Source organism: Indicator indicator, chromosome 27 (genome assembly GCF_027791375.1).
Source record: "Indicator indicator isolate 239-I01 chromosome 27, UM_Iind_1.1, whole genome shotgun sequence".
In the NCBI taxonomy this organism is placed as follows: Eukaryota; Metazoa; Chordata; class Aves; order Piciformes; family Indicatoridae; genus Indicator; species Indicator indicator.
This window is the reverse complement of record NC_072036.1, coordinates 3,318,225-3,338,660: the sequence shown is the minus strand read 5'-3', so window position 1 is coordinate 3,338,660 and position 20,436 is coordinate 3,318,225. Positions and strand designations below refer to the sequence as shown.

The window sequence follows — 20,436 nt, the reverse complement described above, 5'->3', positions numbered from 1 at the left end:
CACCACCCTCATGGTAAAGAGCTTGTTCCTAACATCCAATCTAAATCTGCTCTTCTCCAGTTTGAAGCCATTGTTCCTCTTCCTGTGACCACAGGCCTTTGTAAACAGTTCCTCTGCAGCCTTGTAGCCCCTTTCAGGTCCTGGCAGGCTGCTATTAGGTCCCCCCTGAGCCTTCTCTTCTCCAGGCTGAACACCCCCAGCTCCCTCAGCCTGTCCTCATAGCAGAGCTGCTCCAACCCCCTGATCATTTTCATGGCCCTCCTCTGGACCTGCTCCATCAGGTCCATGTCTTAGCCACAAAGCAGCTTTTAGCTGTTCCATCTAGGCTGCAAAAGTCTCCATGCAGCAGTGAGTTACCCCCAAAATAATGCTCACAGAAAAATTACTCATGCTGGAAATCTCCAATGTTACATGAGTCTTGCCTTCCAAAAAAAGGAGCTACAGCTTCTTGGATTTTGTTCAAGCAAACATTTTCAACAACAGAGCTGCTTTTCAGACCAAAGGAAAAATTTCCATTAGAAAGGATCCAGGCATATTTCATCAGATGATCTGATGAGGAAAAGACCACTTGGAGCTAAAAGGTGCTTTGAGAACTGAAATTTTCAGGCAAACCTGACTGCCAGTGTTCAGAATGGCAGAATGGTGGAGGTTGGAAGGAACCTCTGGAGATCATTGAGTCCAACTCCCCTGCAAAGCAGGAAATTCATCTAGGAATCAAAAAAGGACATTGCAGCTCACTTAAAAATCATTTTAAAAAATAATAAAATCAATACTGTCAATGTGCACACTTTGGGACATCACAGATCCCCATTTTGTCTGGAGAAGGCTGAGGGGAGACCTCATTGCTCTCCACAACTCCCTGAAAGGAAGCTGGAGCCAGAGCTTCTCCCTAGTCTCAGGTGATAGGAGAGGAAGTGGCCTGAAATTGTGCCAGGGGAGGGTTAGGTTGGAGAGGAGGAAAAATTTCTTTGCTGCAAGAGTGGTCAGGGATTGGAAGAGGCTGCCCAGGGAGGTGGTGGAGTCCCCATCCCTGGAGGTGTTCCAGAAACGTGTGGCCATGGCACTTGGGGACATGGCTTGATGGCCATGGTGGGGTTGGGTTGATGGTTGGACTCACTGGTCTTAGAGGGCTTCTCCAACTCAAAGAATTCTATGATTCTATCTTTTAAGAAGATCTCTTCCTCCAGATCTAAGGTAGCATGACCCAAGATGCTTTCACTTTTCATCCCTGCCCTTGTGACAGCAATCAATGTCCATGAAAGCCCTCACTAAACCAACCTCCAATGAGCTGGGCTTAAAACAGGGTAAGGAACAATCAATCAGACATAAGAATTGCCACTGGAAGAATACATCAGTGCTATCTTAAGCCACCTCAGCTATTTTAAGACTGGATTGTTTCAGCAGAGGTGTGCATCATGCTTCCAGAGAAGGTTTCACAAAGCCACATTTGAAAGAAACCATTTCAGAGAAGGTACAAAAGCCATTTTGGTTCAGGTGAATCACTTCAACCATATCACCTTAGTTAATGTAGTACAGACAGAGCTAAAAATACTATTTCAGACCCATACCACACAGGGATTCCTAAAAATTAGAAGTGGATGTGAAAACTGAGAATGCAAACCAATCCAACTAATTCAAATCTGTTCTTAAAATATAAAGTAAAAGAAAATGCAACATTCAAATGGTTTATTCAAGAAAGAAAACAAACCTCTCTCATTTGTGTTCTCAAGCTCCTCTTCACAGAATCTTAGAACGGTTTGGGTTGGAAGGAACCTTAAAGATCACAGGTTGCATGGGACCCTCAAAGGTCACCTTGTCCAACTCCCCTGCAGTCAGCAGGGACACCTCCAACTAGATTAGGTTGCTCTGGGCCACATTAGGTTTGACTTTGAATGTCTCCAGGGATGGGGCCACCACCACATCTTCAGACAACCTGTTCCAGTAATTCACCATCCTCATTGAAAAGAGCTTCCTCCTGATGTCCAACCTGAATCCCCCCTGCTCCAGTTCCAAACCATTGCCCTTCATCCTATCCCCACAGGCCCTTCTGAACAGTCTCTCCCCAGCCTGCCTGTAGGGCTCCTTCAGATATTGAAATGCAGCTCTGAGGTCTCCCCAGAACCTTCTCTTCTCCAGGCTGAACAGCTCCCACTCTCTCAGGCTATGTTGATAGGAGAAGTGCTCCAGCATCATCTTTATGGCCCTTCTTTGGAGCACTGCCTAGTTCCAACCCCCTGCCATGGGCAGGGACACCTCCCACCAGCCCAGGTGGCTCAGGACCTCATCCAGCCTGGCCTTGAACACCTCCAGGGAGGAGACATCCACAGCCTCCTTGGGCAACCTCTTCCAGTGTCTCCCCACCCTCACTCTAAAGAATTTCTCCCTCATCTCCAGTCTCAATCTCCCCTTTTCCACTCAAAGCCATTGCCCCTCAGGCTGTCAAGCCCTTGTCAAAAGTCCCTGCCCACCTAGTGACTCAGGACAGAATCTGTTCCACAAGTATCTACTCCTAGTTCTCAAAGAAAAAAAAAAAAATCATCCAGATTTTGTCCCCCAGTATTATCAAATTGAGGGAGCAATAGGAGCAGAGAGGATGTTTCTCTCTCTTGTTGTTGTTATTAATTAAGTCTCATTTGCTGCTCCTGAATTGCTGTAATTTAGCTGCACTGGATGGGTGTGTTAGCAAGTAATGGAAGATGGAGCCACAGCTGCAGTTATGATGAAAATTATGGCAGCACATCAGAGGGACTGCAGCTGCTCTCAGCTCATGCAAATAAGAGTTACTCCACAATGACTGTAATTACACAGCATGTCAAACAACAGAGCTGGAGTGAAAGGAGAGAGCATGGATTTTAGACAGCCAAAAGACTGCCAAGTCTGTGCTGTTCACAGTCCCTAAATTCCTGGTAAGGGATAGGAGACATGGAAGGACATGGAGCTGATGGAGAGGGTCCAGAGGAGGGCCACCAAATTGGTCAAGGGGCTGGAACACCTCTGCTATGAGGACAGGCTGAGGGAGCTGGGGGTGTTCAGCCTGGAGAAGAGAAGGCTCTGGGGAGACCTTAAAGCTGCCTTCCAGTACCTGAATGGCTATAAGAAGGCTCCAGAGGGACTGTCTGCAAAGGCCACCAGTGACAGGATGAGGGACAATGGTTTGAAATTAGAGGAGGTTTAGATTGGATGTTAGGAAGAAGTTCTGCATCATGAGGGTGCTGGAACACTGCAACAGGTTGTCCAGGGAGGTAGTGGATGTCTCCTCCACAGAGATGTTGAAAGCCAGCCTGGATGAGGCCTTGAGTGACCTGGTCTGCTGGAGGATGTCCCTGCTGACTGCAGGGGAGTTGGACTGGATGACCTTTGGGGGTCACTTCCAACCCAAACCATTCTATGATTCTATGGTGACAGCATTCACTTTCTGTCAGCAGATTCACAGATGCAAAAAGGTCTACAAAGTGTCCCAGGAGCATTCTCCTGCCAGCACTGCAGCTGTCAAACACCAGCACAGTCTGAGCTGGGCTTCCAGTTCATAGAATCATAGAGTTGTCAGGGCTGGAAGGGACCTCAAAGACCATCCAGTTCCAACCCCCCTGCCATAGGCAGGGACACCTCACACTACAGCAGGTTGCTCACAGCCACATCCAGCCTGGCTGCAAAAACCTCCAGGGATGAGGCTTCCACCACCTCCCTGGGCAACCTGTGCCAGTCTCTCACCAGCCTCATGGGGAAGAATTTCTTCCTGACATCCAATCTGAATCTACCCACTTCTAGTTTTGTTCCATTCCCCCCAGTCCTATCACTCCCTGACACCCTAAAAAGTCCCTGCCCAGCTTTAGCCCCCTTCAGATACCGGAAGGCCACAAGAAGGTCTCCTTAGAGGATTCTCCTCTCCAGACTCAACAACCCCAACTCTCTCAGTCTGTTCTCATGGGAGCAGCAGAGCTCCAGCCCTCTGCTCATCTTCATGGCCCTTCTCTGGACACCTTCTAGCACTTCCAGATCCTTCCTATAATAGAGGCTCCAGAAATGGTCCAGGTGGGGTCTCAACAGAGTGGAGTAGAGGGGGAGAAAGCGAAGCATAGCAGCTGCTATGTGGAGAAAGCTTCTTTCTGAAGAGACATCTGTGACCACCAGGATGAGTGAAGTGGTTCTCCCCCTCTCCTCTTGTGAGACCCCACCTGGAGCACTGCATCCAGTTCTGGTGCTCCCAGCACAAGAAGGACATGGAATTGTTGGAGCAGGTCCAGAAGAGGCCACAAAGATGATCAAAAGGTTGGAGCACCTCTTCTGTGAAGACAGGCTGAGAGAGTTGGGGCTGTTCAGCCTGGAGAAGAGAAGGCTCTGGGGAGACCTTAGAGCAGCCTTCCAGCACCTGAAGTGGGTTCCAAGAGAGCTGGGGAGGGACTTTTGACAAGGGCTGGGAGTGACAGCATGAGAGACAATGGCTTTGAGCTGGAAGAGAGGAGATTGAGACTGAAGATGAGGAAGAAATTCTTTCCAGTGAGGGTGGTGAGACACTGGCACAGGTTGCCCAGGGACACTGTGGATGTCTCCTCCCTGGAGGTGTTCAAGGCCAGGTTGGATGAGGCCTTGAGCAACCTGGGCTGGTGGGAGGTGTCCCTGCCCATAGCAGGGAGATTTGAACTGGATGACCTTTAAGGTCCCTTCCAAGCCAAACCATTTGATGAATCCATGAATTCAGGGCCATGACTCCTGGCAGAAATGGTACCTCAAGAGCTTCCCACATCTCATAGGTGCAATCATTAAAATCACTGATCCAGCATAGCAGCTCCTCAAACTGCTGATCTTACCTGAAATCACAGGCTGTAGTAAGCTCTGCTCCTCCTCCAAAAGCTTTTCCTTGGATTAGTGCAACACTGATCAAAGGCAATCTAGACAGGAGAGTTTTGTGAGCAGAATTCATGCTTTTAGTCTTTTTTTTTTCCTTAGAAATGAGAAAAGAATTCAATCAAACCATCTCTAATAGTAAAACTTGAGAAAAAGACTCTGTTCCAATTCATTCCAATAACCACAGCTTGGTGAGTAAGGAGCACAAAAGCAATTCCATTTCCTCTGTAAATGAGTCCCAAAATGAAATAGCAGGAACAGATTTTAAATGGAATCAAAGTAAAGATGATCACAGAATCACAGAGTGTTAAGGGCTGGAAGGGACCTTGAAAGTTCATCCAGTCCAACCCCCCTGCCAGAGCAGGATCACCTAGAGCAGGTCACACAGGAACACATCCAGGTGGAGTTTGAATATCTCCAGAGAGGGAGACTCCACAACCCCACTGGGCAGCCTGGTCCAGGCCTCTGTCACCTTCACAGGGAAAAAAAATCTTTCCTCCTGTTTCCATGGAACTTCCTCTGGCTCAGCTTCCACCACTGCCCCTTGTGCTGGCATTGGGCATCACCCAGCAGAGCCTGGCTCCAGCCTCTGGGCACTCACCCTGCACATCTTTATCACCAGCAATGAGGTCACCTCTCAGGCTCCTCCTCTCCAAGCTACAGAGCCCTCAGCTCCCTCAGGCTCTCATCACAAGGAAGATGTTCCACTGCCTTCATCATTTTTGTGGCTTTACACTGAACTCTTTCAAGCAGTTCCCTGAGGTCCTTCCTGAACTGAGGGGCCCAGAACTGGGGACAATACTCCAGATGTGGCCTCAGCAGGGCAGAGTAAAGGGGGAGGAGAACCTCTCTCAACCTACTAACCACAGCCCTTCTAATGCACCCCAGGCTGCCCTTGGCCTTCTTGGCCACCAGAGCACATTGCTGGCTCATGGTCACCTCCCATCCACCAGGACTCCCAGGGTCCTTTTCCCCTTCACTGCTCTCCAGCAGCTCAGTCCCCAACCTATACATGAGGTTGTTCCTCCTAAGTGCAAGACTTTACACCTGCCCTTGATGAATTTCATTTAGTTTCTCCCTGCCCAACTCTCAGCCTGTGTAAGTCTGGCTGAATGGCAGCACAATTTTCCAGAGCACTGTGCTGCTACAGATCAGAGCTAAGAGAAGTCTGCAAGGAGTGACAGGCCAGTGACACAAGCCTCTACCCTAAGCCAGTACACTACAGAAAGCAGTAGAAAGAGAGACAAAGACCTGAAGGGTTATCCAAAAGCAATGAGATTTAGCATGGCACCTTCAGCAGTTTCCTCAGAGTGAAACCATCTCAGTCATCAACAAAACTTTGTGTTGAGGACAACCCCATCCTTTGAGGACAGCAACAATCTGCTGCCTCTGATGGTGGTGTATTGAATCATGCTCAAGGTAATTCAAAGGGCAGAGGGAAGAGGAGTAGGAGGGAGAGCCACGTTCCCCACTGCCACTGTGAGATGGCTGGCTCACCTCTTACTATGAGGAGACACTTATCTCATTGAGCAGTTTTGAAAGCACATGCAGAAGACACCTTCCAAATCCTGGTCACCTTTGGTTTTACTTTAACAGAAGCACCAACAATGTCAGACAGTCACAGAATTGTTTGGGTTGGAGAAGTCCTCCAAGATCATTGAGTCCAACCATCAACCCAACACCACCATGGCCATCAAGCCATGTCCCCAAGTGCCATGGCCACAGGTTTCTTGAACCTTCCAGGGTTGGTGACTCCACCACCTCCCTGGGCAGCCTGTTCCAATCCCTGACCACTCTGGGAGCAAATAAAGCTGTCCTAATCTCCAACCTAACCCTCCCCTGGCACAATTTCAGGCCATTTCCTCTTGTTCTATCACCTGATACTAGGGAGAAGAGACCAACCCTCACCTGTCTCAGATCTCCTTTTGAGGAGTTGTAGAGCACAGTAAGGTCTCCTCTCAGTCTCCTCTTCCCCAGACTAAACAATCCCAGGCTGCTCCTCACTGGCCCTGCTCTCCAGACCCTTCCCCAGCTTTGCTGCCCTTCCAAAACTTTAACTGATTTTCTTACATCCCAAGTTCACTCACCAGCTGCTGCACTCTTTATACAACTCCCTTTGTACAAGGGAACCCACTGGAAGAGGATTGCACCTCATTATTCCTATGGTCCATGGGGAATCACAAGATATGGGTTCAAGTCCCCCACAGCTACATTCTGATCCATTTGAGGCATCTCCTTCAGGATCACAGTCAGCCTCAGCTCCCTCTGAAGAAGACTGATCCCATGGAATCATAGAATGCCATGGGCAGGGACACCTCCCACCACACCAGGTTACTCCAGGCCCTTCCCCTAGACCAGGGAAACCTTCCCCTAGACCAGGTTGCTCAAGGCCCATCTACAACAGATGTCCCCAGACAGCAGTTCAGTGCTCCTCCTGAACCACAGCTTCAACATAACCTAAGTTAAGAGACTTGAGGGAAGGGCTTAATCCTCAGACATCTTCCTCCTCTCTGCTTTGCCACAGGTTACCCATGGTGGAGTCACCACCCCTGAAAGGAAGCTGGAGCCAGGTTGGGGTTGGTCTCTTCTCCCTAGTCTCAGGTGATAGGAGAGGGAATGGTCTGAAATTGTGCCAGGGGAGGGTTAGGTTGGAGATGAGGAAAAATTTCTTTGCTGCAGGAGTAGTCAGGAATTGGAATAGGCTGCCCAGGGAGGTGGTGGAGTCACCAACACCAGAGGGTTCAAGAAACCTGTGGCCATGGCACTTTGGGACATGGTTTGATGGCCATGGTGGTGTTGGGTTGATGGTTGGATTTGATGACCTTAGAGATCTTTTCTAACTGAAACAATTCTGTGATCAATTTGATTATACAAAGATCGAGTTATACAAATGGATTCTAATTCTGATCCTGAGGGCTCCTTGGAGAACTACTACTCCTAGCAGTAAGTCTCCAATCTCCTGGGCAGTTTTACAGGATAATGTTAACTTCCTAACACTTTCTCTTATAGATTATTTGAAAAAAAAATAGTAATAAAATGAAAAAAAAAATATTTATCTTCAAAGAGCTCTGAGCAGAAAAAAAGGATTCTATCACACATGGATTTAAAAGAAATGTGATTACTTAAGGGAAGCCAAATCTAAAGGAAAAGGAGGGGAAAAATGTTTCTCAGAAGTACCAGATGGTAGAACTGAATGCAGTCCTCTTAACAAGTGGGAAGATTAAATAAATATATTAAACAAATGTTACCTGTGTAGGCTGCAGAAGCTGCTCCTGCTTGGTTTTTAAGAGCTAGCAATTCCCACTGAGTTACACAAGTTAGCCACAGAAATGCTCAGGGGGTTGGAGCAGCTCTGCTAGGAGGCCAGGCTGAGGGAGCTGGGGGTGTTCAGCCTGGAGAAGAGAAGGCTCCAGGGAGATCTAATAGCAGCCTGCCAAGACCTGAAGAGGGCTACAAGAAGGATGCAGAGGGACTGTTTGCAAAGGCCTGCAGGGACAGGACAAGGGACAATGGCTTCAAACTGGAGCAGAGCAGATTTAGATTGGATGCTAGGAATAAGTTCTGCACCATGAAGGTGGTGGAACACTGCAACAGGTTGCCCAGGGAGGTAGTTGAGGCTCCATCCTTGGAGGTATTCAAGGGGAGGCTCAACAGGGCTCTGGGCAACCTGATCTAGTAGAGGATGTCCCTGCTGACTGCAGGGGGGTTGGACTGGATGAGCTTCAGAGGTCCCTTCCAGCCCAGACCATTCTATGATTCAGAAATTGGAAGGCCCAGATTTCCTTAACTCCAGGTATCTCCTGGCCCTCCACATGTAAGTCTATAGAGTTTCTTTGTTTCAGCCTCTGGAAAGCCATAGAATTATGGAATGGTGTGGGTTGGAAGGGGCCTTAAAGACCATCTAGTGCCAACTCCCATGCCATAGGCAGGGACACCTCTCAACTAGACTTGGCTGCTCAAGGCCTCATCCAACCTGCCCTTCCACACCCCCAGGGAGGAGGCATCCACAACCACTCTGGGCAACCTGTTCCAGAGTCCCAACACCCTCATACTGCAGAACTTCTTCCTCAGCTCCAGTCTAACCATACTCTCCCTCAGCTTCAAACCATTCCCCCTTGGCCTGTCTCTAGACACCCTTATGCAAGTCCCTCTGCAGCCTTCCTGCAGGATCCCTTCAGGTAATGGCAGGCAGCTCTAAGGCTCCCCATGAGCCTTCTCTTCTCCAGGCTGAACACCCCCAGCTCCCTCAGCCTGTCTTCACAGCAGAGGTGCTCCAGCCCTTGCATCATCTTTATGGCCCTTAAGCTAATAGTTGCAAAAGGTCTAATTTAAATCCATAAGTACCTAATTAACACATGTGACTACAAGGGCTAGGATTACACATGCATCCTTCAAACTCTGTATTTGACTCCAAACATCTTGTTAAAGAGTTAGCCAAAGCATATTTCAATCCTAATAACTACTCCATAAAGAAAAGTAAATAAAATTTATTACCTCATCAGCCTGGTTAAGGTGTTTTGCATAAACATGCACATATTCATCCCATCCTGCAACAAATAGGAAATGAAAACCTTAAGTGATCCTAAAGGGACACAGATGGAGCAGACAGAAGAATTCATTATATTTACTCTAGTTGGGGTTCTCCTCTCTCCCTCAGCCTTCTCTTCTCCAGAATAAACACTTCCAGTTCCTTCAGCTGTTCCTCACTAGTCCTGTTTCTCCAGACCCTCAATCAGCTTTGTGGCCCTTCTCTGGATCCCCTTCAGCCCCCCTCAATGTCCTTCTTGGAGGGAGGGGCCCAAACCTGAACCCAGCACTCTAGGTGCAGCCTCACCAGTGCCAAGCACAATGGGACAAGCACTGTCAGGTCACCATCTAGCCATGTCCCTCAGCACCACATCTCCACAACATTTTAAACCTCCCCTATGGGGACAGGCTGAGAGAGCTGGGGCTGTTCAGCCTGGAGAAGAGAAGGCTCCAGGGAGACCTTAGAGCAGCCTTCCAGTACCTGAAGGGGGCTCCAGGAGAGGTGGGAAAGGGACTGGTTACAAGGGCTTGTAGCACTAAGACAAGAGGCAATGCTTTGGAGCCAGAGCAGGGTAGATTTGGATCAGACATTAGAAGAAGTTCTTTACTATGAAGGTGGTAGAAGACTGGAACAGGTGGTGTAGGCCCCATCCCTGGAGACATTCAAGGTCAGGTTTGAGGGGGTTCTGAACAATTTGATGTACTTGGAGACATCCCTGCTCACTGCAAGGGGGTTGGACTAGATGACTTTTAAAGGTCCCTTCCAACCCAAACCATTCTATGAATCTATGACAATCACTACACAGGAACCAGTGGACTCAGTTTCATTCTCTTGAAGGTTTGCTTGAAAGCATCAACACATGCTGATTTACAAAGAGGCTGCTGCTTATCACTGCAGCCATCTCCTAAACCCTTGAAGACAGGTAGCAGTATTTCCACTCCAAACTAAAGAACAATCAAACCCTCTGTGCTGCCTGTCTCAACGCTAAGCCCAAAGCCCACACAAGCATCCAAGGTACCAGCTGGCAGACATGGACTTCACAGAGTCACAGACTGGGTTGGGTTGGAAGGGACCTTAATGATCATCCAGTTCCAAGCCCCCTGCCAAGGGTAGAGACACCTCCCACCAGCCCAGGTTGCTCAAGGCTTCATCCAACCTGGCCTTGAACACCTTCAGGGAAGGGACATCCACAACCTCCCTGGGCAACCTGTTCCAGTGCCTCACCACCCTCACTGGGAAGAATTTCTTCCTAATCTCCAGTCTAATCTGCCCTTTTTCTGCTCACAGCCATTGTCTCTCGTCCTGTCACTCCCAGCCTTTGCCAAAAGTCCCTCCCCAGCTCTCCTGGAGCCCTTCAGGTACTGGAAGGCTGCTCTAAGCTCTCCCTGGAGCCTTCTCTTCTCCAGACTGAACCAACTCAGCTCCCACACTACAACCATCAGGATGAAGCTGCAAAAAAAGCTATTCAGAGAAAGTAATTTTTCACTTCATCACAGCAGAGTTCTTGCATTCAAACTGTCTCAGTTCACACCAAAATCCACAATGGTAATTAAGGATTAATGCCAGAACAGACCAGCTTGATAAATGCAGTTATAGCTGAGCATACAAGAAATGTTCTTCATTTTCTGAGGTGGCAGAGTGATTACTGTGGCTCACATGGAAAAAAATGCCTGCACAGAAAACAGCCTGGGAAAAAAAATGTATAGTTACTTTAGTCCTGGCTAACACACCCTTCAAACCTTCCTGATAAGAAAAATGAGGCTACTAGTGAGAGTATTTTATCTGAATAAGAAAGGTGAACACCAGAGCGTAGTGGAATAATCAAATTTTCAGCTCTAATACTGTCCTTAGAGTAGAAGGAAATCTCCCAAGCAGAAAGGGAGCTCAAATACACCATGCACTAGATAGGGAACAAAGGATTAATAGTTTGCAGCAAGGCTAGGAGAGGCAGGGAAGAAGAAAGTCACCTTCATAAAGCAGAAAACTGTAGCACTGCCTCTTTTTGCTGCAAGAGCTTAGAGCCCACTTTCAATCCAGACAGAACAAAATTTCCAGACCATCTCCAATTGCTTGGAACTCCTCCCTGTGCAGCTTACTGATTAATGTCTTTCTGATTAGCCTGGAGAAGAGGAGGCTCAGGGGAGACCTTATTGCTCTCTACAACTACCTGAAGGGAGGTTGTAGCCAGGAGGGGGTTGGGCTCTTCTCCCAGGCAGCCAGAACCAGAACAAGAGGACACAGTCTCAAGCTGTGCCAGGGGAGGTTTAGGCTGGAGGGGAGGAGAAAGTTCTTCCCAGAAAGAGTAATTGGCCATGGGATGTGCTGCCCAGGGAGGTGGTGGAGTCACTGTCCCTGGAGGTGTTCATAAAAAGATTGGATGTGGCACTTGGAGCCAGGGTTTAATTGTCAGGAGGTGTTAGGTGTTGGATAATAGGTTGGACTTGAGGATCTCTGAGGTCTTTTCCAACCTGGTTGATTCTGTGATTTGGTGTTATTACTGGACTAGTCAATTAAATGTTTGGGTGGTTAAATCCTGAAACTTGACCACATGAACACATAAAAAGAACAGCACCAAGATGCCAGTTACTACAGCAGCAACCCAAGGTGTAAGAGCAGCACAGGAAGACCACCCTCCCTCTCCTGCAGCTGACAAAGTCCTGTTTCACACATTGCTATGAAGCACAGACAGAACTGCCCCCACAGACACACACAGCTGGCCCCCCCAGACACATGTGCAGCACATGTGAAAACTGTCAGGACAGGTGTCAAGAGGGAAGAACTGCCATCAGTTCTGACCTCTCCAAGCCCACACTCACACACATGACTCACCTGACTGGACTACAGCACAAGAATTGCATCTGCCCTTCCATTTTATTCAGGTCCAAACCCAGTTTTGACTAAACTGAAAGCTTTTTCTAACAACAGTCAGGTTACTTACCCTTGGTTTTGGCTTTAGAATGTATGAGAAGTGATTACTTGAATCATAGAATGGTTTGGGTTGAAAAGACCTCCAAAGGTCATCCAAGTCCAACCCCCCTGCACTCAGCAGGGACATCCTCCACTAGATCAGGCTGCTCAGAGCCCTGTCAAGCCTCACCTTGAATATCTGCAGGGATGAGGCCTCAAACACCTCCCTGAGCAACCTGTTCCAGTGTTCCACCACACTCATAGTAAAAAACTTCTTCCCAACATCCAACCTAAATCTGCTCTTCTCTAATACTAAGCCATTGCCCCTCATCCTATCGCTGCAGGTCTTTGCAAGCAGTCCCTCTGCAGCCTTCTTGTAGCCCCCTTCAGGTCTCCCCAGAGCCTTCTCTTCTGCTCAGATCTGCTTCTAAAGGTCAAACCAGTGAAGCACAGTTTATGTGATGTGTGAATTCACCAGCCACTGCTCTGAGAGACTGAAATGACATTTGTAAAAGAAAAGGCTGAAGAGCCTAAGTAATGTAGGAGTTGAGAGTTATGAGTCAATTAGCACAACACTTAAGCCATGCCTTAAAGGGGCTGCCAGCAGGGGTTTTATTCACCCATTAAAAAACTCCATTCTGTGACTTGCATGTACAATTGGAACAGAAGCAAACTGCAACATCTCTGGCTGAAAAGGATCTCAGAAAGTTCATTTTTCTCCAAAACCTACTTGCCTGGGGGTTGGATATTGCTTTGACAGCATTCAGATCAGATCCTGAGCAAAAGGTGTTTCCTGCACCATAGATGATAAGGCCTTTGCCATCCTTCCAGTTTTCCAGTTCAGTTACCTTCTCCTGGAGCTCCACCATCATAGTACCTGTCACAAGAGAGTAGAAGCAACATTTTTAACAGGAAATTATCACCACCATCGTATTTTTCACCATCAGAACTAAGTTATCATTGATAAGTGATCACCCTGCAGGAAAGCAGCTCCACAGAGAAGGACCTTGGAGTCCTAGTGGGCAGTAAGTTCTCCATGGGACAGCAATGTGCCCTTGTGGCCAAGAGGGCAAATGATATCCTGGGGGCCACCAAGAGCAGTATGTCCAGCAGCTCTAAGGAGGTTCTCCTCCCCTCTACCCTGCCCTGCTGAGACCACACCTGGAATACTGTATCCAGTTTTGGGCTCCCCAGTTCAAGAGAGACAGAGACCTGCTGGAGAGAATCCAATGGAGGCTACAAGGATGCTGAAGGGACTGGAGCATCCCTCCAGTGAAGAAAGGCTGAGAGACCTGGGGCTGTTTAGTCTGGAGAAGAGAAGGCTGAGAGGGGATCTTATTAATGTCTAGTTAAGAGGTACCCCTGCCCATGGCAGGGGCTTGGAACTAGATGATCTTTAAGATCCCTTCCAACCCAAACCATTCTATGAATCCAGATGTGTCCATCTGGTCATTGTGATGTTCCCACCATCTCACACTGCTCAAAGAACCACCAGAAAACAAAATACAAGCATGTGCAAGGTGGGCTCAAGGTACAACCACCAGTCAATGTTAATGAAAGATTCTTGAAGGTGAAAAAAGTAAATCATGTTGGAGGACAAAGATATTTAGAAGTACCCAGCCAAAAGACATATTTGAAAAAGGAGCAAAGTATCTTCTATCTTTCAAAAGCACAAGGAGAAAGAGGCAAAAAAAAAATACTTCTAAACCATCTTTGATTCTCTCCCTGGTCCCCTTCTGCCTTTACAAAGTATGTCCTTGGCTCCAAAGACATGGATTATGCAGGACCAGCTTTTTATTTCTAGCTTAAACATAACCACAGAATGCTAGGGGTTGGAAGGGACTTCTAGAGATCATTGAATCCAACTCCCCTTGGGTCCACTTAGGGCAGGTCACACAGGAATGCATCTAGGCAGGTCTTGAAGGTGTCCAGAGAAAGTGTCTGATGAACTTCTTCCTAAGATCCAGTCTGAATCTATCCTCCCTCAGCATCAAACCATTCCCCTTTGTCCTATCTCTAGACACTCTTATGAAAAGTCTTTCTCCAGCCTTCCTGTAGGATCCCTTCAGGTATTAGAACATAGCTCTAAAGTCCCCCTGGAGACTTCTCCAGGCTGAACCCTGCCCAGCTTCCTCAGCCTGTCCTCACAGCAGAGGTGCTCCAGCCCTTGGATCATCCTTGTATCATCATCATCATCAGTAGGAATCATCATTATAGAATCACCTGGTTGGAAAAGCCCTTAAGGTCATGGAGTCCAACCATAACCTCACAGCTCCCTGTACACAACTCTTAGACCATGGCCCTGTGCTCCTCATCCCTCCTACATTCTCTTTTTATTTTTCTGCTGCTATAAAGCTGCTGCTGAGGTCCCAGCTCAGCATTTCCAAAGGTGTCTAGGATGTCTCTTGGGTTTCCCTCCACACTTTTTAGCCAGATGTTCCTGGGAGGCTTCTGCAGAACCAGAGATGGATCACTGGGCAGACAACCTTTGACTAACAGCCTCCTCTGGACTCACTCCAACAGCTCCACGTCCTTCTTACGCTGAGCACACCAACAGGTTTGTCCTCTTCACAAACTCAATCTGCTTGGACTAATAACCTGTTTGAATCTTAATTATAATCTGAGAATAACTACTTTAAAATCAACTCCAGAAAATAAAATGATCACCATTATCTAATTCCTGCAGCCTGACTTCCTTCTCTTTTATATTAAGTTCGACTTTAGTCCAGCAAGAGCTGAAACTGCTTCCACCAGGCTTAAACTGCCACCATTAGCATTTTGTTTCCAAAGAGACCATTTCCAACAGGTGGCTATCAGATTCCAATTAAGAAAACTAAAAAAAGCCTAACAGCCTCCACACTGCCCCCTCAGCAATTTGCCAGCACATTTTATTCTGCTTTTGGTTCCCTGAGTTTGATCAAGCTTAGAATAAACAATAATTCCTTTGAGATAAAAAGCTGCTGTGCAAAGTAAATGCCTGGCAAATAGGATTTCTCTCAACAGTTTAATGATGTTTTGCAGCTTTCTAAAGGAAGAGAATGTGTATATATAGATTCACATCTGCCACCAGCCAGAAGCTCTGAGACACAGCAGCAACTGAATTTATTTTTGAGGGGGCTGTCTACAGCTTCTGGCTGATGAAATCATCTAGGCTCTGCTGGGACAGGTTTAGGGGTTGTACATCCCACCCCTCTCAGTGCTTCTCCTGAAGGGTATTAATTGATACACAACAAAAGTGAAAGGTTCAAGTGCTTGCTGCAGTTTACAGCCAGTGATGTTAAAATGAAGAGCTGTATGAACTCCTGTGCCACCCATCCTCTGCAGCAGCCATAGGGTTTGTTTGTACTCTCCCTGATATCATCATTTCCCTCCTCTAAGAGGGGAGATTGAGACTGGAGATTAGGAAGAAATTCTTTAGAGTGAGGGTGGTGAGACACTGTGGTCTCACCAGGGCAGAGTAGAGGGGAAAGAGAACCTCCCTTGACCTACACTCTTAATGCACCTTAGGAGATCATTTGCTTTCTCAGCCACAAGGGCACACTGCTGAAATGCAACCTTAGTCTGATTTGAACATCTCAGACAAGTTGCCCAGGCAGGTTGTGGATGTCTCCTCCCTGGAGATGTTCAAGGCCAGGCTGGATGAGGCCTTGAGCAACCTGGGCTGGTGGGAGGTGTCCCAGCCCATAGCAGGGGGGCTGGAAGTGGATGATCTTGAAGGTCCCTTCCAACCCAAACCATTCTATGATTTTGTGAATATCAAAAGTCTCTAGCAGAGGTGCACAGTAAAAAGTACACTGCAGCTCACTGAAATTGTGACAACATTGGAAAAGGAGTAATCTCATGAACTGCCACAGTAAGATTTCCCACAGCATATTTTTGTGGCTCTCAGACAGCAAAACAGAGCAGTGCTCTTCACAGGGCTCCACACACTCCCCTAAACCAGGACTGCCTGATCCCAGGGCTCATTTACTAAATACCAGTCAGACTCTGCAACGAAGACACAACTCCTCACTTCCTCACAGGTTTTTGTTGCTGCTCTTTGCTACTAGAGCATCTAATTCTTGCTCAACATCTTTGTCGGTGCCATTGAGGGCATTGAGTGCACCCCCAGCAAGTTTGCTGATGACACCAAGCTGTGTGGTGCAGCAGACAGGCTGGAGGGAAGGGATCCATCCAGAGGGACCTGGACAGGCTGGAGAGGTGAGCACAAGCCAACCTCAGGAGGTTCAACAAGACCAAGTGCAAGGTCCTGCAGCTGGGGTGGGGCAATCCCAAGCACAAATCCAGGCTGGGCAGGGACTGGCTGGAAAGCAGCCCTGAGGAGAGGGACTTGGGGGTGCTGGTGGATGAGAAGCTCAACAGGAGCCAGCAGTGAGCACTTGCAGCCCAGAGAGCCAAGCAGAGCCTGGGCTGCATCAAGAGAAGTGTGGCCAGCAGGTCAAGGGAGGGGATTCTCCCCCTCTGCTCAGCTCTGGTGAGACCCCACCTGGAGTACTGCACCCAGTTCTGGAGCCTCTGTTCCAAGAGGGATCTGGACATGCTGGAAGGTGTCCAGAGAGGGCCATGAGGATGGGCAGAGGGCTGGAGCTGCTCTGCTATGAGGACAGACTGAAAGAGTTGTGGCTGTTCAGTCTGGAGAAGAGAAGGCTCTGAGGTGACCTTCTTGTGGCCTTGCAGTATCTGAAGGGGGCTACAAGAAAAAGCAAATGCAATTAGGAGTGGATAATAACATGTGCTGACAGGGAGGCCTTCAGAAAGGCAATCCCTGTGCTAACAGTGTTTAGCTACACCTTCTTACATTAGGTAATGATTTTACACATCAGATTGTAAAAGGGAAACAGAAGCTGCAGACACAGCTAGGTGCATTACCACCATGTTCTATTAGGCTCCCTTCCTCTCAGCTAGCAGTCATTAGTGGGCAGAGCAGATGACATTCTTCATGCAAACAGCTCTACCCTTTGCTAGTGAGCTGTAAACAGATTTGCTGACAGCAAAGGAACAGGGAGAACTGGGCAGGAAAGCACACCAAGAAAAAAGAAAAAAGAAGAAAAAAGGGTGATTCATTAGCAAGAGAACACAAATGTATCCCTTTCACAATCACAGAATGGTTTTGGTTGGAAGGGACCTCAGAGATTATCTACTCCAACTAGACTTGGCTGCTCCAGGCCTCATCCAGCCTGGCCTTGAACACCTCCAGGGAGGGGGCATCCGAAAACCTCCCTGGGCAACCTGTTCCATTCTGTCACCACCCTCATACTGAAGAACTTCCTCCCGAGATTCAGTCTAAACCTCAGCTTCAAAACATTCCTCCTTGTCCTATTGCTAGACACCCTTATGAAAAGTCCCTCTCCAGCCTTCCTGCAGATTCCCTTTAGGTGCTGGAAGGCAGCTCTAAGGTCTCCCCAGAGTCTTCTCTCCTCCAGGCTGAACAGTCCCAGCTCCCTCAGCTTATCCTCACAGCAGAGGTGCTCCAACCCTCTGCCTGTTAATGGCATTCTTACAGTAAATGCTTATGCACAGCTCCTGCTCTGGCAGATGCAGACCCTGAACCTGTGCCACCTATGCTGGAAGGGAATCACATGAACTGGTGTGTTCTAGAAAGTTAAGGAGAGACAGCAAATATACCTGTCCTGGGGATCTAAAGCCTCTCATAATACAAGACTAATAAAACAGGGCACTTGGTTCTGATAGCTAAGCATTGCCCAGCACACCAAACAGATTCCTGAGCTGCTCATGGGATATTTAATTAACCAGTCACTGGTATTGAAGACATAAGGCAAATGAAGAAGAAATGGAAGCCTGTTTGAGGGACTGCAAAAGACCAAATTACAGAAGCTTAAGATATGGCTTCAGATGGCTTCAGATAAAGAACAAAAATAAACTCACACTTTCTGCACAAAGCTGGCATCTTCCTACTGCCCTCAAAATATCCTTTATGGTTCCAGAGCAAAATGAAAGGAGATAGAGCGCAGGAGCAGGACTGTGCTCAGCAGGTTGAGGGAGATGATTCTCCCCCTCTGCTCTGCTCTGCTGTGACCCCACCTGGAGTACTGTGTCCAGTTCTGGAGCCTCTATTACAAGAAGGTGCTGGAAGGTGTCCAGAGAAGGGCCATGAGGATGAGCAGAGGGCTGGAGCTGCTCTGCTATGGAGACATCCTGAGAGATTTGGGGTTGTTCAATCTGGAGAAGAGAAGGCTCTGAGGAGGCCTTCCAGTTTCTGAAGGGGGTTACTACAAGAAAGCTGGGGAGGGACCTTTTAGGGTGTCAGGGAGTGATAGGACTGGGGGTAGTGGAACAAAACTAGAAATGGGTAGATTCAGATTGGATGTTAGGAAGAAATTCTTCCCCATGAGGGTGGTGAGAGACTGGCACAGGTTGCCCAGGGAGGTGGTGGAAACCTCGTCCCTGGAGGTTTTTGCAGCCAGGCTGGAGGTGGCTGTGAGCAACCTGCTGTAGTGTGAGGTGTCCCTGCCCATGGCAGGGGGGTGGAACTGGATGATCCTTGAGGTCCCTTCCAACCCTGACAATTCTGTGCAATATGAGTAACTTAAGGAGAAAAAAAAAACCCAAGGAATCAGAAATCCCATCAAGTAATCAATACCTGTAAAGGCATTCATTAGCCTTGGGTTGTTCAAAGTAAGTATTCCAATGCCATTGTCTTCTTTGGAAAGGTTGATGGATCCACCAGCAAACTGCTGAAGTTTCTTCTTTATTGATCCCTCCTCATAACCATCAGCACTACTGTACAGGCCCAACCTTCTCTGCTGCAGAATCCTTTTCTTTGTAGTCTGAAGTAAGTTCTTCCACAGTGAAATGGCCATTTCTGAAAATAAATGGGGAGGAGAGAAGGGGTAATAAATAAATAAATAAATAAAAATCAAGAAATTTCCTTGGACATGCACCTCAGTCCTCTGACAAAGACGCAGGACAGTAGAAACTAATATAAAGGGGCTGCAACCACAAAATTCTAGAGAAATCACTGCAGAGTGTATTTACAAAATTATGGCCTTGACTCTACTCCCACAAAGCCAACAGAAGCTTCAGGAAGTGATCTTAGTAGCTAAGCCAAAAAAATAACATCTCAGCATCTTTTTGTGTGAAAAATACCCAAAAGTATTTCTATGCAGAACATGAAAGAAACTCAAGAAATTCATGAGGCATCTCAGGTATTCATACATTCATAGAATGGTTTGGGTTGGAAGGGACTTTAAAGACCACCTAGTTCCAACCCTCCTGCCATGAACCTTCCATCAGCCCAGGTTGCTCAAGGCTTCATCCAACCTGGCCTTGAACACCTCCAGGGAAGAGGCATCCACAGCCTCCCTGGGCAACCTGTGCCAGTGTCTCACCACCCTCACTGGAAAGAATTTCTTCCTAATCTCCAGTCTCAATCTCCCCTCTTCTAGCTCAAACCCACTGCCCCCCATCCTGGCATGACAAGCCTTTGTAAAAGAATCACAGAATCATAGAATTGTTGAGGTTGAAAGAGACCTTTGGGATCATCAAGTCCAACCACTCACCCAGAGCTCACTGCCACTAACCCACATCCCTCAGCACCACATCCACACAGCTTTTAAATACCTCCCGGGATGAGGACTCCACTACCTCCCTGGGCAGCCAGTGCCTGAGAACCCTTGCTGGGAAGAAATTTTTTTTCTAATATCCAACCTGAACCTCCCTTGAGGCTGTTTCCTCTTGTCCTGTCACTTGTTGCATGTGAGAAGAGACCAACTCTCACCTCACTCCAACCTCCTTTCAGGGAGTTGCAGAGAGCAGCATTGAGGTCTCCCCTCAGCCTCCTCTTCTCCAGACTAATCAACCCCAAGATTTGTGTTCAAAGCCCTTCACCAGCTTAGCTGCTCGTTTCATCACTCTCATACTACCTACATTTCTCATGTCAAAGAAAAAAAAAACCTAAAAAAAAAATGTACAGAGCCAAACAGATTTAAAATATGGGAATTTTATTACACACACACCCACAAAAAAAGAAAAAAAAAAACAAGCCTGTCATTTTCAGCTTCGTGGTTCCCTGCATGAAGAGCTCTTTAATATTATCACTATGGTAATAAAGAGCATCAGCAAGTGCAGGATTAGAAAACAAATTGGACATCACTGCCTGCTGATCATGATTCATGATTAATGACTCAGGCAAGGTA

General features: G+C 47.6%; 1 protein-coding gene across 1 annotated transcript in view; it reads right to left on the bottom strand.

Moving 5' to 3' along the window:
- ECHDC1 (ethylmalonyl-CoA decarboxylase 1) overlaps window positions 1-19,107 on the bottom strand; it is a gene marked incomplete at its 5' end in the record, with an annotated part of 29,469 nt that extends 10,362 nt beyond the window's left edge. The window contains 4 exons of the mRNA XM_054393142.1: window positions 4,809-4,889; window positions 9,340-9,392; window positions 13,015-13,157; window positions 18,882-19,107. Of these exons, the coding sequence (XP_054249117.1) occupies window positions 4,809-4,889; window positions 9,340-9,392; window positions 13,015-13,157; window positions 18,882-19,107 (503 nt within the window). The remainder of the gene's footprint in view (window positions 1-4,808; window positions 4,890-9,339; window positions 9,393-13,014; window positions 13,158-18,881) is intronic.
- Window positions 19,108-20,436: the final 1,329 nt, after the last annotated feature.